Raw genomic sequence first — 16,824 nt, 5'->3', positions numbered from 1 at the left:
TGCTTACATGTACCTTGTCATTTGACAATGGTTTTGGTAATACTGATTTCAGAACAGCATTGCTAAATAATTTAACAATAGCAGGAACTCTCGAATAGGATCAAGAAAATGAACACACTTACATAAAAACAAATAGTTGTTTACGTATATATACATTCATAGAACACGTCAGCCATTGCGTATTTCTTGATTGAAAGATTTTTGCTTCTTCTCTCATGACTCTGGGTTTTCCAAATCCAAAAGCGTGAGATCGGCTTGATGTGTGCTGTCTGTTGTTTGTCTGTTGCCATCAGGTGAGTATTAAATCTTACGGACTGTCGCATGTCGTGAGTCCCGTCCCTACACAGGAGGCGTAGGCCATCGTGTGCGGGATGACGTTTTGCTCCATGACCCCTGTGAAGAGATGGGACCAAGGTCCTCTGGCGAAGATGACAACATCGTCACCCCCATGGGTTTCGCTCGTCATGGGGAACACGGAGGGGAATGTGTAGCCATCGTCCGCTAGGAAAACAAAATTGAAAAACTGAGCTTCAGGTGCAAACAAACTACAAATATAATTAGTGTATTTTTCTTTTAAAAATGCTCTAAAAATGTAGATATGATGTGCGGTCTGTCTTATTGAGTATGAATGAATTTATGGATAATTTAACCGTACTTCGCCAGACTAGTTTCCCAGTTTAAGTCAAGACGTATACAAATTACCAGAGTGCAATTATTTCCGTAACAGCTCTGGTAGTTTCGCACTTGCAAATTCAGGATGAGTCACAGTTTCTGAAACCTTCAATAACCTAGCGAAACGTTGAAGTCATCTCACCTATCGCTAGCCTTCTTGCTTATGCTCTACAATGTTAGTTAGGTCCTCTAGCTAAACTAGGGTAGTCAGCTGTAGACGCAAAAAATAGATCCGATTACACTATATGCTAGCACGTATTTTAATTCTGTGATGAGCACCAAGTCTATAGAGAGCCTAATTGCTTGACACTTGATATCTTGACAAACTGCAATTTCAATATATACAGGTTATTGCCTACGTCGCTAATTACGGCATATTAATGGCATCAATAACATTTTGTATTTCGCATATATATTGTGACATTGTTACCAAGTACTTACTCGTATCATCATTGCTGAGGTCATATCGACCGCCTTCGCTCGTGGGCCTTTTGTAGCCTGGACCGTTGGCATAGTTCAAGGTAGTGTACGGTAAACCATCTACGTCGGAAGTGCCTCCGATATCTGAAATTTCAAAGATTTACATTAGAATTTGTCCATAAGCATTATTGTTTCATCACAAAAACGCTACATTATATGACCAATTGAGAATTGAGTGCGTCGCAGTTGAAACATAAATGGCTACTTTTCTTTGTTCATTGATGTTAAACTGGGAAGGGGGGAGAAGAATGTTTCGCTGGTATAAGATACGTTAATCGTCATGGTAGTGCGCACGCATACGCAGGCGCACGCAACTTTAAAGGGGAGTTGAACTGCCGAAGAAATTGAATAAACAAATCCAATTATAAATAGAAAAATTAAGCGAACCAATTATGTTGCTCAGTCTTGTTCTTCGGAAAAATGAAATCCAAAGAGGAAGTTTCTGTTCTCCCACAACTTTCTCCCCTCTGTTTGGCTGTTGCGTGTATTCATAAATTCTGTAGTTCAACAGTCTTTCGAACTGCAAGCTACATTATCTATTTTCATTTTGTTTTACGTCGCTTTTCTATTTCTCTACGTTAATTACAACGACATGGATGAAATATTAATTGATGGAATAGATGTAAGAGAACAAACACACACATATCCATATGTTACTCACAATTTCAACCTAAACGCACGGCCACGAACATAGGTGGTTGGGCAGAATTGCGCTGGTGCCACATGTAGGGAAAGCAAAGCGATTGTGGGACAAAAGTCGCTGGTTCCCCAGCACTGTGTGGAAACGTCAACCGGACTGCGTTGCCTAGTTCGAGTGTCAGACCGACCACATTCGTGTCATCCAGGATCTTTCGAGCAAACACTGTCAGTTTGTATCACATGGATTACAAAGACCAACTCTACAATGCGATCTGTCATACTCTTAAGCCTCCGAACACACGGGGTTGTGACCTGACGTAATTAGCAACAGCACGAAGTTCTGCCACCCGCCTAATTTCATGACCGTGCGTTTAAGAATGCTTGATACGCTAAAATCTTCATCCGTGGTGTGGCTATTGCAGCTTTTTTCTGGCTTTCTGGATCGGTGTCCTCACGATCCTGGTGGAACATGACTCACAAGGAGGAGAAAATGTCCAGCTTTTATTTGCAAAAATGACCCCTTTTTATGCAACATCACTATAGTACCACAACCACTTACCGAGAATGGGATTGCCCCTTTGAGGATAGCCGCTGATGGATATGGTGTGGGCGTGGTCAGAGGTGACAACAAGAAGAGTGTCCTCCTCATTCGTCAGCTCCATTGCTGTCTTGATGGCCTCGTCAAACTGGATGGTCTCCTCCAGGGACCGCAGGGGATGACCCGAGTGGTGGGCGTGGTCAATGCGACCTCCTGAAGGAGAAAAAGCACATGGATTATGCAAAAGCAAAGAATTAACTAAAAAAAATAATAAAAGTTAAGTAAAAACTAACTTTCTAGCATTCCTAAATCTGAACAGTCTCTTTTTACCTGTCCTCAATCTCATTCTAGGATAACGTCATTTTTCTGCCACTTTCGACTAATCACGATCCATGAGGATGATATGATGAAATTGATGAAGGAACACTCACAAAGAACACTCGTGTACAGACCAGGATTCGAACCAGGGACCCATGACGTCGTAGCGCAGGGCCGGTACCCAGGATTATATATACCGTGTAGAGAAATTATTGGAGACATATTAATGCTACAAAAAATGTTGTTGACTTCATCATTATAGACAATTCCATGTACTCTATAACGTTTTGCTCATTTCGATGCTAGGAATCCTTGTTAAAGAATGATATTTTCTAACCTATGCAATCACGTGACAAACATTCGCAGTTTGTGACGTTTTTTCCCCGCAAACTGTAATAACAAAGTATTACGTAAATTTTATTGCGTGAAAAAGCAACACATTTCCCTCATTCTTCGGTACGCCTGTGTGTCAGTTTGTTATTTGGCGGCTAGTTGGTCAATTGACCGCTAGAGGCCCTCATTGGTAAATCCCTTTTTTTGTGTGATCACGATCGAAAGGAAAACCCAGTTCGCCAGTTGCACGAAAGACAGGAAGTCACGACCTCGACTTGTGTGAGCGATGAGGAACTCGTATCGCTATACATGCCTCAGTTGGGCTTTCGATGATCTGAGGTAGAAGGGGACCACGCTATTTCATTCAAACACGTCGTGGAGTTGCCCCCCTTGTTTTCGCACTTGAGTTACGAACGATACGTGGAAGTTACAGTTGGCTTTTTACTGGAGAAACTACGGCAAGCAGTAGGTGGGACCATGTGGATCAGTTTTGACAATTGGCCGTTTTGATCCTCGTTTCTCTCGTGTCGGAAATGGAACCCGGAGTTTAGAAGACGTAATTTGGCAATTACGAGAAGGAAGTATAGAGACGACAGGACAAGATACTGTGGATGATTGCGGATAGTACTATTGGAAGGTCTCGTTCGGTTCTCTAGTAACCGCTACTGATGAGCCACGCAGCCCAATTGGTCCTGTTTTTGAGGTATGTACTTTTGCAACCATTAACTCAGTGAACAGTGAAGTGTTTTTTCCGACAAATGAACGTCTCACTCAGTAATTAACCATGAGTTGCGATACCCGCCGAAATATCAGAAAAGGAAAACTCAAATGAGAAGTTCGTCGACGTTTCCTCCTTTATTCGCATCCCGTCACCGCGGTTGCTCTGATTGGTAGTGACATAACCTCCGTTCCATCCCATTTTTCTCGTAAGGCAAGCACTGGCCGTAATTAAATAAAAATTTTGACAAAAAAGAATAAGAGCATCAAAGGAATCGGGGGGGGTTACTTTTCCCAAAGAAAAAAAAGAGAGCTGTGTTGTTATAAGCCAAGAATTGATGTTGTAACTTTTAACGGTATTTTTGTACCGGTCGTACGTTTATATACATGTGTTGTTTGTTCAACTAATATTATTATGTTGTTACAAGGGAATGTCAAACTTTTGAACATTTGTCCAATTCATCAAGAAAGAGTGGTTGTAGTTACATGGATGTATTTGTTATTTGAATGAGAAAAGATATTAACCATTCTTCGTTGCGAGGTTAATACGTATAATAAAATTGACCTCGCGTCGCAAACTAATTTTGGTAGTACGTGTTTGTTTCTCATACCAAAACAGCGCCTTAGATTAAAATTGTACAAAAATGAACTTGTGGTTGTTCGAAGATGGAGTCGTGGCAAGGCTTATGTTTTAATTTAAGGCTTACGTGATCACAATAGAGAAGGAAAGGGACAAGTCTTTGACGTCAGTACGAAGAAGTCACTTGTTTAACGCGCCGTATTGTACCGAATAAATTGGTTCTCGTTTGAGACTGAGGTGGTCGTACAAAATACGTACCATTAACCTCAAGCAACAACATTTGTAACGGTTAGGTCGGGCATGAGTAATTCGCGTCCACGGCCTAATTGCACGTCTTCACCCATTTTTTTGCTATTTAATTGAGCGCCCACCTAATACGTTACAAAGTTTTGGTAGCAGATCTGGTTTTCCAGACTTACCTTTTTCCGCTTTACGTCTTAAAAGAAAGAAAAGTAAGAAAAGCTTGGATTCACTTCTTTTTTAATAAAAAAAATTTCCCCTCCCCCCTCCATTAGAATCTTTTTCTTTCTCCCCTTTCCGGGACGTTTGGTTGTACCTTATCTATATTATTTATTTTTTTGCAAAAGGAAGAATTTATTGGCCTTAATTTTGGAAAAAAAAATTTCCCTCATTTTGCAATTTGGTTAGCAACACAGCAGATTTTCCCACCCCCCACTAGAACTTTTCCCCTTCCTGGTCATCTAGTTTTGTAATATTGGCAGCTAGCTGGTTTTACAAAAGGTCTGCAGTCGATTATATTTCTTTTATATTTATATTTTCCTTATGTTGCAGTTCCGTATGGTTATCTCGTATGGGATAGTACCATTTAATCTTTTTTTTTTGGTTATTTACTCTTTTGCATTTGGAACAGATTTTTCGAGTGGTTTCAATAATGTCAACCCCTCTTCCTGACCGTGTGTACGGCTCGTCGACCTTCCCATTTCCGCCAGTGACTATACAACCTTCCCCTTTTCAGCAGACCCCGCATCTTCATACACCTAGAGAACTTTTTTTACCCCCCGACTATTCACAGGTTACAAACCATATTAGATATACCGCAGCAACAGAACTCTTACAAGCTTTACCGCATATTGACGGTTCAGACCCCGACCAATTGTTTCTTTTTTTGCTAACTATATATAAAACCTTTAAACTTAATCTTTTGGATTTAGAATCCTTATTGTTAATGGCGTTTTCATCCACTATGGGACTACTTCGGGAGGTTTGGTACACCTCTCTTATTGAGAAATTTCCTTGGCCAACGTTCACACGAGTTATTTGGTATCGTTTGGTTCCCTTTTCAAAATTGCAGATCTTATTGAATAAATATCTAATGCGTCCTCAGAAAACCGATGAATTTCTTTCTAGCTATTTGCATGACATTTTCGACGCCTTTCACATATTACCCATTGATTGGTCCGAATCTAGTCTTTTGGAATCGGTCCTGTTGAATTTACAGGATGCCACCCGTCTACTTTTAATGGGTTTTAAGCGGCCCACTTCTATGGTCAATTTTATAAATTTGTCTAGAGAAATATGGCCCATGGAATTACGTCGTGTAGAGCAACAAGCCGAGGAATACCCCCCGCACTTGGGTGTCTCACTTCCAACCCCATTGCTTGTTCCTCTAGAACATCCCCTACCGACTAGATCTGCATTTCCTTCCCCTACCCCTCCTTTAGAAACCTTGGATACGTCGGACGAGTTTCCTTCTCATGTGGTTCCACGGACTGGTGTTAATTTACCGAATCCTATGTGTTCACATTTGGGCACTCAACACATTTCGGTACCAGCGGCTACCACCTTAACGCATATTGAACACCCCTTAACTATTATTGAGACAGCTGTACCGATTCTTAATGCCACCTTGAATTCTACACCGAGTCGCATTCTTCTCGATTCGGGAAGTTCCGTGTCCTTGATTGCGAGGGGATTTTTGGCTAGCTTACGCCCCAGACCTCCCGTTCGTACCGACACTACTCGTACGTTACAAACGGTCAATAGTCAGGCTATACGCCTTGACACAAGTGTTGTATTGACCTTGAAGTTACAGGGTTTGTCCTGGAAATGGGAATTTTGGATCTCAGAAACTTTACCCCTTCCAGTTATCCTTGGTTCAGATTTTTTTTCTCATTCCAAGGGTACTATTTCTTTTGAACATTTACTTGTTTCCTTTCCCTATTCCACTGATCACATCCCTTTTGCCTCGTCCGTACCTCCCACCGCGCAACACCAGACACGGTCTCCGGAAGACGATAGCCCTCCTCATTTAATGGAGGTTCCCTCTAATATAACAAGTTTATTACGCGAATATGATGATGTAGTTACAGAACGTGTTGGCAGTTGTACACTGGAACCTGTGTCTATTCCTTTAATTACCAACGTTCCCTTTCGTTCTAAGCCCTTTCAATTAAACCCTACACAAACGGCCATTCTACGTCAACAAATTCAGGAGTTGATGGACCAGAACATCATAGAAGCGTGCGCCTCTCCTTACGCATCCCCTTGTTTCCTTGTTGATAAGAAGGATGGTGGACATCGCCTGGTTTGTAGTTACAAGCATCTAAATAGATTGATCGCCTATGACAACTTTCCACAAAGCCGTATTGATTTGATATTTCAACATTTACAATCGGCTCGGGTATTTTCTTGCTTGGATCTCTGTCAAAGTTTCCATCAGATACGGCTGGATGAGCCCAGTAAAGACTTAACGGCGTTTGTCACCTCTTTCGGTCAATACCGGTATACCAGGGTTCCCTTTGGTATCAATCTGGGTACTCAACTTTTGACGCGTGCTTTAGATAAAATTTTGGGTCCATATAAATTTAAATTCCTGGTTACATATGCCGATGACGTCTCGATCTTTAGTCCGGATGAGGAAACTCACCTGCAACATCTACAATTGGTTCTTCAAGCATTTCGAAAAGCTGGATTAACTGTTAACCCCATTAAGTCTAAATGGATGCAAAGGGAAGTCAAATACTTAGGATACATTTTACGTGAGGGACAGCTTGTCTTAGATCCCGATCGCATCTCCGCGATTCAGGACATACCCCCCCCCCTAGGAACCTTAAAGCTGTCCAGCGTCTTCTTGGATTATTGGGATATTATTCCCGCTTCATTCCATCATATTCAGAGTTGACTTCTTTTCTTACAGATAAAAAGAAAAAGGGCATAGCCTTCACATGGTCCGAGAGTGACCAACAACAATTTGATCACCTCAAGCAGGTTTTTCTTGAACATACGGTTTTAGCTTTACCGGACTTTTCTAAGGAATTTGTCCTCCAATGTGACGCTTCGGGTTTGGCATTGGGGGCTACTCTTAATCAACGTATGCCTGATGGGTCTTTACGCCCTATTGCGTTTGCTTCCCGTAAGCGGACCGATATGGAACGTCGACAATCCATATACGAGGCCGAATGTTGCGCGATCGTTTATGGATTCAAAAAGTTCGAGACTTATTTAACAGAGAAGCATTTTACTCTTCAGACCGATAATCAGGCTCTTTCCTGGCTTCTACGACACCCTGAGCAATATGGCAAATTTGGGCGATGGTTGCTGTACCTGTCGCGATTTTCGTATTCAGTCGAACATATCGCCTCTCGACTAAATCCTGTTGCCGATTGTCTGTCTCGGATGTACTCACCTGAGGAATTCCAGGTTTCTTCCTTACCCGTTACCTCTCTCGCTTGTGCGGCACCTAAATTCCAAATTATCCCCTTTAGTAAATCCGATATTTTTGATCTTCAACAAAAAGATTCAAGTTTACAACCGATAGTAGAACAATTACGTGCAGGTCAAAAATATAAACATTATGCTCTGTATCATGACTTACTTGTTTGGCAACCTCCACGCTCTACAGCTTCCTTAGTTGTTGTACCCCACACTCTTCAACATCTGATTTGTCGCTATTATCACGACACGCCTATGGGAGGTTCACATTTGGGTATTCAAAAATTTACTAAGAAAATAATGTCAGTCTTCTGGTGGCCATCCTGTGTTCAAGATATTAAAGCCTATGTCAAGTCTTGTGATACTTGTCAAAAGGCCAAATTGGCCATACGGAAACCCCCGGGGTTCTTGTCATCTGAGATCATAAAACATCCTTGGCGACGCTTATATATTGATCTTGTTGGTCCTCTTGTGCGTTCGTCAAAGGGTCATTCTTATATTCTAGTAGTGGTGGATGCCTTTTCAAAATGGGTTTCTCTTTATCCTCTTCGGGGACCTACATCAAATCAGATAGTGGAAAAGCTTCGCTCCTTGTTTCTCGCGTTTGGGGCTCCTTGCGAACTGGTGTCGGATAATGCTTCTTATTTTCGATCCCGTCACTTTAATTCCTTTTTGTTTGAATCTCGGGTGAAACATATTTATACTAGCTCCTACTACCCAAATCCCTCATTGGCTGAACGATTTATTCGTAACTTAAAGGCCTCCTTAATAGCGTATCATTCCGATGACCACACCAAATGGGATGTACGCTTAAATGCTATTTCCTTTGCCTTTAATACAGCAGTACATGATAGCATTCAAACTTCTCCATCACAAATATTGTTTGGACGGGACATTGATGGGCCCATGAATTTTTTCTGGGAATTTCAATCCGACTCAGAATTGGCCGGTCCTCCTTCTGCTGACCGTGCTAAATGTTGGGCTCAGGCCTTTCACCATTTACAAAAGGCTTGGGTTACGCGGAGAGCCAGATATGACCCCAAAAGGCAACCCTCTTCCTTCAAGGTAGGGGATATGGTTCTTTACAAAACATTCCCACAGAGCAATGCCTTTCAGAAAGTCACCGCTAAACTTCAAGAACGTTGGGCAGGTCCAGCCAAAATTTTCAAGCTTTTGGGTCCGGTAACAGTTCTTCTGGTGGATCCTGAAACTGAGGTCTTTCTTCGTAAAGTGCATATTGCACATATCAAGCCTTATTTTATTAGGGATGAACCTTCCCCTGATGTAGATTTGTCCGATACCTACGTTGCTTCACTATTGCAATCGTCACGGGGACAGACTTATAATCGTCCACAGCGTCATTTTTCAGCGCTGTACTGCAATTTTTGCCGGCGAACTGGACACTCCTCACAACACTGCCGACGTCGTCCCTCTTCGAACAACTACAATCCTCGGGTCCCTTGAGTTATGAGCTGTGACAGGTTCATTTAGCAACAAGAATGTTGGACCGTTTTAATACTATTATGTGTATCTTAGAATATTAAGGGTTTTATTATGGATTTTTGATAATGTGTGTCTTCATTATGTAAATATGTTCCCTTATGTTTATTGTTGGAACATTGTTTAACTTATCACCATTTGTTAAAACATGCTTCTTTCAAGATGGATTATCAATTGCACAACTCATATTGAATTCATTTGGTAACCTTGATCTCACTTGTAGTATATTCTTGAGGAAATGTCTATATTTGGCTGTTTTAAACAAAAACAAATTGTAATTGGTGCTCTTATTTCCTTTTGTATTCCCTTCCTTTTATGTTTCCTCCTTTCTTTCCTATTTTTCTTCTATTTTTCCTTCTAATTTGCGGTTTTTCTTTATTTTCATGATTTACGAGGGAACCTACAAATTTACGTACCATCTCGGAATTCTGGAATGAGGCATCTACAGGAATGGCCAACCTATCCTCTACGTCAAAAAAAAAAAAAAAATAGTGGTCTTACGTGTTCTCTGGAATACTTCTACATACTAGTGTACATCCCCAGTGCTTTCCCCAAATTGTTAGTCCCCCCCCCCAAAAAAAAAAGTTAAGTGCAACGCAACCAAGTATGCTATTATCTTATTCAGTGCAGTATAATCCATACGCATCAACCAAGGAATATTATAGACTATTTATAAGTGTATACGGGTAATATTTGGAAAGTAATGTTATGTATTTTTCATATCTTATAATCGTTAAGTGTTTTCATATTTTCTTGTTCATTTCATTTCAGATTGCAATCGCTTCATTCATGTCCATTTTTTAACATCTCCTTAATTGTAATTATTAATTATACATTTGTTATATTTCAATTTTATGGGAGGTTTCATGTATATTTATATTGATATTGGCTATTGACTTATACGAGGTAACAGGCTTCTTGGACAAAATATTTTTCAGGTTGTTTAATATTCAACACGACTTTGTGTGTATTTGGCTTATCTATTTTAAATGTTCATCGAGTTCTCTAACACACAAAAAAAAAAAAAAAAAAAAAAGTCATGAAATGCTATCATATATTTATATCTACATATTTGTTAAGGGTTTCATTATATTTATGGTGCTACGAGTGCTTATACTCTTGATTGATTCAGTGCCTTGCATAGGGAGATTCCTTTTGTGCTAGACGGGGGAGTTTGTGACGTTTTTTCCCCGCAAACTGTAATAACAAAGTATTACGTAAATTTTATTGCGTGAAAAAGCCCCACATTTCCCTCATTCTTCGGTACGCCTGTGCGTCAGTTTGTTATTTGGCGGCTAGTTGGTCAATTGACCGCTAGAGGCCCTCAGTGGTAAATCCCTTTTTTTGTGTGATCACGATCGAAAGGAAAACCCAGTTCGCCAGTTGCACGAAAGACAGGAAGTCACGACCTCGACTTGTGTGAGCGATGAGGAACTCGTATCGCTATACATGCCTCAGTTGGGCTTTCGATGATCTGAGGTAGAAGGGGACCACGCTATTTCATTCAAACACGTCGTGGAGTTGCCCCCCCTTGTTTTCGCACTTGAGTTACGAACGATACGTGGAAGTTACAGTTGGCTTTTTACTGGAGAAACTACGGCAAGCAGTAGGTGGAACCATGTGGATCAGTTTTGACAATTGGCCGTTTTGATCCTCGTTTCTCTCGTGTCGGAAATGGAACCCGGAGTTTAGAAGACGTAATTTGGCAATTACGAGAAGGAAGTATAGAGACGACAGGACAAGATACTGTGGATGATTGCGGATAGTACTATTGGAAGGTCTCGTTCGGTTCTCTAGTAACCGCTACTGATGAGCCACGCAGCCCAATTGGTCCTGTTTTTGAGGTATGTACTTTTGCAACCATTAACTCAGTGAACAGTGAAGTGTTTTTTCCGACAAATGAACGTCTCACTCAGTAATTAACCATGAGTTGCGATACCCGCCGAAATATCAGAAAAGGAAAACTCAAATGAGAAGTTCGTCGACGTTTCCTCCTTTATTCGCATCCCGTCACCGCGGTTGCTCTGATTGGTAGTGACATAACCTCCGTTCCATCCCATTTTTCTCGTAAGGCAAGCACTGGCCGTAATTAAATAAAAATTTTGACAAAAAAGAATAAGAGCATCAAAGGAATCGGGGGGGGTTACTTTTCCCAAAGAAAAAAAAGAGAGCTGTGTTGTTATAAGCCAAGAATTGATGTTGTAACTTTTAACGGTATTTTTGTACCGGTCGTACGTTTATATACATGTGTTGTTTGTTCAACTAATATTATTATGTTGTTACAAGGGAATGTCAAACTTTTGAACATTTGTCCAATTCATCAAGAAAGAGTAGTTGTAGTTACATGGATGTATTTGTTATTTGAATGAGAAAAGATATTAACCATTCTTCGTTGCGAGGTTAATACGTATAATAAAATTGACCTCGCGTCGCAAACTAATTTTGGTAGTACGTGTTTGTTTCTCATACCAAAACAGCGCCTTAGATTAAAATTGTACAAAAATGAACTTGTGGTTGTTCGAAGATGGAGTCGTGGCAAGGCTTATGTTTTAATTTAAGGCTTACGTGATCACAATAGAGAAGGAAAGGGACAAGTCTTTGACGTCAGTACGAAGAAGTCACTTGTTTAACGCGCCGTATTGTACCGAATAAATTGGTTCTCGTTTGAGACTGAGGTGGTCGTACAAAATACGTACCATTAACCTCAAGCAACAACATTTGTAACGGTTAGGTCGGGCATGAGTAATTCGCGTCCACGGCCTAATTGAACGTCTTCACCCATTTTTTTGCTATTTAATTGAGCGCCCACCTAATACGTTACAAGTTGACACTAACATTTATTTCTGTCAGAGAGCGAGAAAATGTGGTATGGTAGGGATAGACTACAGGAATCCTGTGGATTATAAATATTTCTTACAAAACTTACGAATTGTTTTTTAAATGCAAGCAAATCAAATATCCTAGGATAAGCAATGTGTGTGTGTGTGCGGTGATAGATGAAGATTCACACCCACTTTGCAAAATCAAAATTCATAACTTTTGCAGGTATTTTAAAATAATTTTCCAGACTACTGTATAATGATTTACCTTGATAATAAATAAGAATTATACTTCAACTTTGCAAGTTAATCAAATGAACATTTTTGAAAATAAATTAAAAATAAAGAAAAATAACGTTTTTATGTACAATATTACTCCAATAGGAAGAGCGCTGGCAAGAAAAAAAGAATAAATGTTTTCGGTTACCAATTTTGGCAAGCAAAACTCATTTAATTCCCCTGACTTTTCCAGGTTTTGAAGGCTTTTAAAAAAATCCCTGTGTTTTCAATGACCTCACTCCTAAAATGGTTTTCCCGACTTATCCAAGTACTCCAGGATTTTCACGCCAGTGGGAACCTTGTAAATGAATTATCTGGAGCGAACGAAGATTAGTAACTTCACCCTGACACTGTCTCTTCTGGGATAATATTGATTCCATGACGTATTTTGCTTTTAGAATCTTATTCGACAATAAAAATAAATACCAGTGGCAATCAAGAAGTTATTAAATTGAGTTGCATACATGTAGGATAGAAAATGCCATTTTCAACAGCTCGTAGCATCATTTTTTTTTGTCTTCATGTCCTCTACACAGTGTAGAAGTTGTCAGTGTTGTACATTCACACCCTTGTTTATTTATGATCAATACAACTACAAGTATAAAAGAAGTAAAGTTGCAGTAAAATAAATTATGACTGATACAATCTCGTAAATAACAATGTACTTAATTATTCGAGTGTTTTGGAATAATAACAGTATCTGTTATAAGTGCTTCAGGCAAATTTTTAACAAAATAAATGTAGGAACGCTTCCAGTGTGAAGTGGATTCTCCAATTTACATTGTATTCATTAACCCTCAGCCATTGACTGGCGGAATCGATATCACTTGCAGAAAAACCGTGATGGTGGAGAAAAAAAAGGTTTTTTTATCTTTTTGTTCCGTGGTGGCGAAGAGGGACCACAGACCTTGCGGTGCAGGTGGAAAGCTAAATGCCCACTTACATTGTTGGCCCGGTGGAGGCACATAGTGGTACGGATCCAACATTACCTAGGTAAACTGTAAGTCCAGCCCCGATTAGCCTTACTGTGCATAAAGTGGACTTAGAACACCAACTCAATCATTATATCGTTGGTTTTTGTATTGCAGCCATCGAATAACACAAAATTCCTCTATGAAAATTATGTGAAGCATTAGTGACACTGTAATCGAAGAAACCATTCAATAATCAATAGTTTCTTCTTTGTCGAGTGTCAAACAACTGTTTTTGACTCATGAAAAATTCAAAACAATGTTAATAATGTACACAGTATTCTACAAAATGTCCTGCATAACCAGTACAATGCCTATAGAGGTACAAGAGTCTTCCTTTATTAACTTATCAAATATTATTATTACAAGGGCAAGTGGTGTCAGAGCCGAGACGACTTCCGTGGCGGAATGGTTAGCACAGCGCGGTTCGACGGCAGGGGAGGGGGAGGGGGGGCGAAACCTGGCCTGGGCATAAGCGTTCTTTGTGAGTGTCCCTTCTTCAATTTCATTATAGCATCACTCATCTCCATCGTCGCGATCAGGCAAAAGTGGTAGAAAAGTGACGAGGTAACAGTTCGATATATCGGAAACACATTTCTTCATTTTTACAGAAGAAACTACTTACGGAAATGAGTTTCTCCAAGCTTTCCAACGTTCGTCGAGGTATTTTCTTTCATTGTGGAATTTATTTGACCGGGAAATCATATATTTTTCAAGAGAAATATCTCAGCGACGCACAATTGCCATGCACTGCATGCTCCGCACGTTCGATGACGTAGCCCACTGTCAGTGTTTCAAACTCCTTTTTTTACTATGCTTGCATAACCTAACCTTATGGAAATGGTTCGTGGGGCTATCCGTGAATGGTTCTGGGGCTATCCGTGAATGGTTCGTGGGGCTATCCGTTAGCTAATTTGCACACGTGACGAACACAATAGTAGGTATTTTTCGGTGAAGAAGGTTGAAACACTGCATACCCACAACGTGAGTCAAGATGCGCCCGCCATATTGTGTTTTACGGAAGCGAAGGAAGGAATAAAAAAAAGCACTTTAAATGTTAAAAATTGTGTTTGTTTTCGTGTAAAAAGCATACTGGCACCTTGAACTATGTTCCGCAATACACAATTGGTAAGTACGAACCATGCGAAACACAAAATATCCGATTTTTATGTGTTTCCGATATATCGAACTGTTACCAGTGACGATAAATCATTTGAATTGTTGTTTTAAGTCCATTTTATGCACAGAAAGGCTAATCGGGACTGGATCTACAGTTTAAAGTGGTATCCGAACCACTGTGCCATGTGCCTGCACCGGGTATCGAACCCGGAACCCCTTGATTACAAGGCGACAACGTTACTACTACGCGATCACAGAGGCACGCTAAATAACAAAAATAAAATAAAATCAAAAGTGGGCACTGGAAATAAACGCCGTTTAAAATCAATTCAAGGGCTCATTGTCTTTCACAAAAATTAACAACCGTCAAATCCAATAAGTACAACGACGCGACTGGATGGTGCTCGACCGTAAGTACACCCTCGAAAATTTCGACTTCCTTTGTTTTTCAATCTGCAGATTTTGATGTTTTACGATGCCTAAAATGTATGTGAGCAGTTCACTGGCAATTTTATAGTGTAAAAATGATCATTGCACATACCTATATTCCGTTTGTTAAGTTGAGGCTGTTGTAGAATTAGCACAACGTTAGAATAACCTCCTGGATCCACGTACTCGTACCACAATACAATACAAGGAAGAAGGAAAGCCTGAACGGAAGTGCCCTGGGTATGAGCAGCCAAGGTCGGTATCTGATGTTGGAGGATCTCACTTATCGCACACTTTTCAAACAAATTTTTGGTCAAGCCCCGCCCTTTGCCTTTTGACGTCAGGCTAAATGCTTTCGTTGTTATATTCTATCCCGGAAATCTCTGGAGCAAGGCCGCGCACAAGGCCAGAGAAGGGTAGAGAGCGAATGGGCGGAGCTGAAGCAGTGCGCGCGGCTGTAAAGGCTGGTAACGACAGTCACTTTTTCCCCACCCCGCAATCCAGTTCCTTTGCACATGTTCACTGGTCGAGCCGTCTCGCGTCAATACTTGCGCAGGGACTTGTTCTCGTTCACTCGCTCCAGAAATTCCCGGGACATAGTATAGGTTAGACATGTTCGGTTTAGGACTCTTAGCATAAATAATATCTTTTTTGGTGAAGCCCACCCTTCGACTCGTGAACGTCACAAAAATTGCAGTCTATTTATGACAAGATCCCTAAACCTAACAACATGTTACAAAGTGGAATGAAAATATTCCAGTGCTTTCATCACAAGGATACATTTTTGCAGCTTCAAATTTCAAAAGTTACAAACAATCGAAACAACAATCAAAAAGATGACGGCGATGAAACTGTTCTCTGATTGCCTTTTGGCACGATCGAAACTAAACATGCCTCAGATGGCGTTACTTTACAGCGAGATTTACGTTGGCCATCTGGCGGCGAATTTACGAAGCAATTTAAGTACGTGCGTTCCGTTAAGTGCGAAAAAAAGGCGAGTGTAGCAAAACGAATTTATAGCGGGGGATCCTGTACTTGTACGAAATTACAATACTTTTTAAAGAAAATATATGTGCCCGCTATGCAAGGAACGTTTCAGATGAAGTCAAAGCGTTACTTTCGAACAGTTAAGATAGATGTTGTGACTGACATTACATATACTAATGGGAACTAAAATGTGTGATCGACAGTCTATCCAGCATTAAGGGGATGAGGGACAATTTCGCACCAGTTGTGCATTTATTTCAATATCGTTCGAATGGGCAGTGCTACTGAGGTAAAAAACTGGAGTTCAATAGAGTATGAAATTCTCCACATGTTACAAGTGAAAGTGTTTTTTAAAGTTGATTATTAAGCTAGATACGATGTTTGAAAAACATGATGAATAAGAATTTTCAGAAACCTATGTATTCCGGGGAATCAACTTCAACTTAAAGTTAGGGCCTCCCCGATGGTGCAGTGGTAGCGTCGTCGCCTTGTAATCAAGGGGTCCCGGGTTCAATACCCAGTGGAGGCACAAGTGGTTCGGATCCCACTTTAAAACTGTAGGTCCAGTCCCAATTAGCCTCACTGTGCATAAAGTGGACTTAAAACAACAAATCAACCAACCAAATCAACTTAAAGTTACGGCTAATCAAATGGAAGTTTCGACATTTCCGTCTGTCAATTACTACTTGAGTCTGTCCTTTTCCCGTTGATATATTTTTCTATGCCATCGGAAGTTTGATATTCCCAAGAGAACAAATAAAATAATACTTC

At 40.4% G+C, this 16,824-nt stretch overlaps 1 protein-coding gene across 1 annotated transcript in view; it reads right to left on the bottom strand.

Annotated features, from left to right (window-relative positions):
- Nucleotides 1-162: 162 nt before the first annotated feature.
- Nucleotides 163-16,824, bottom strand: part of LOC145987164 (alkaline phosphatase-like) — a 56,036-nt gene continuing 39,374 nt past the window's right edge. Inside the window, exons 8-10 of the mRNA XM_083121675.1 lie at nucleotides 2,351-2,542; nucleotides 1,114-1,236; nucleotides 163-501 (exon numbers count right to left, since the gene is read on the bottom strand). Of these exons, the coding sequence (XP_082977801.1) occupies nucleotides 308-501; nucleotides 1,114-1,236; nucleotides 2,351-2,542 (509 nt within the window). The 3' untranslated portion in view covers nucleotides 163-307. The remainder of the gene's footprint in view (nucleotides 502-1,113; nucleotides 1,237-2,350; nucleotides 2,543-16,824) is intronic.

The sequence above is a fragment of the Lepisma saccharinum genome, chromosome 4 (genome assembly GCF_977018435.1).
Source record: "Lepisma saccharinum chromosome 4, izLepSacc3.1, whole genome shotgun sequence".
In the NCBI taxonomy this organism is placed as follows: Eukaryota; Metazoa; Arthropoda; class Insecta; order Zygentoma; family Lepismatidae; genus Lepisma; species Lepisma saccharinum.
The sequence above is the reverse complement of the archived record's forward strand: the minus strand, read 5'-3'. Positions and strand labels throughout refer to the sequence as shown.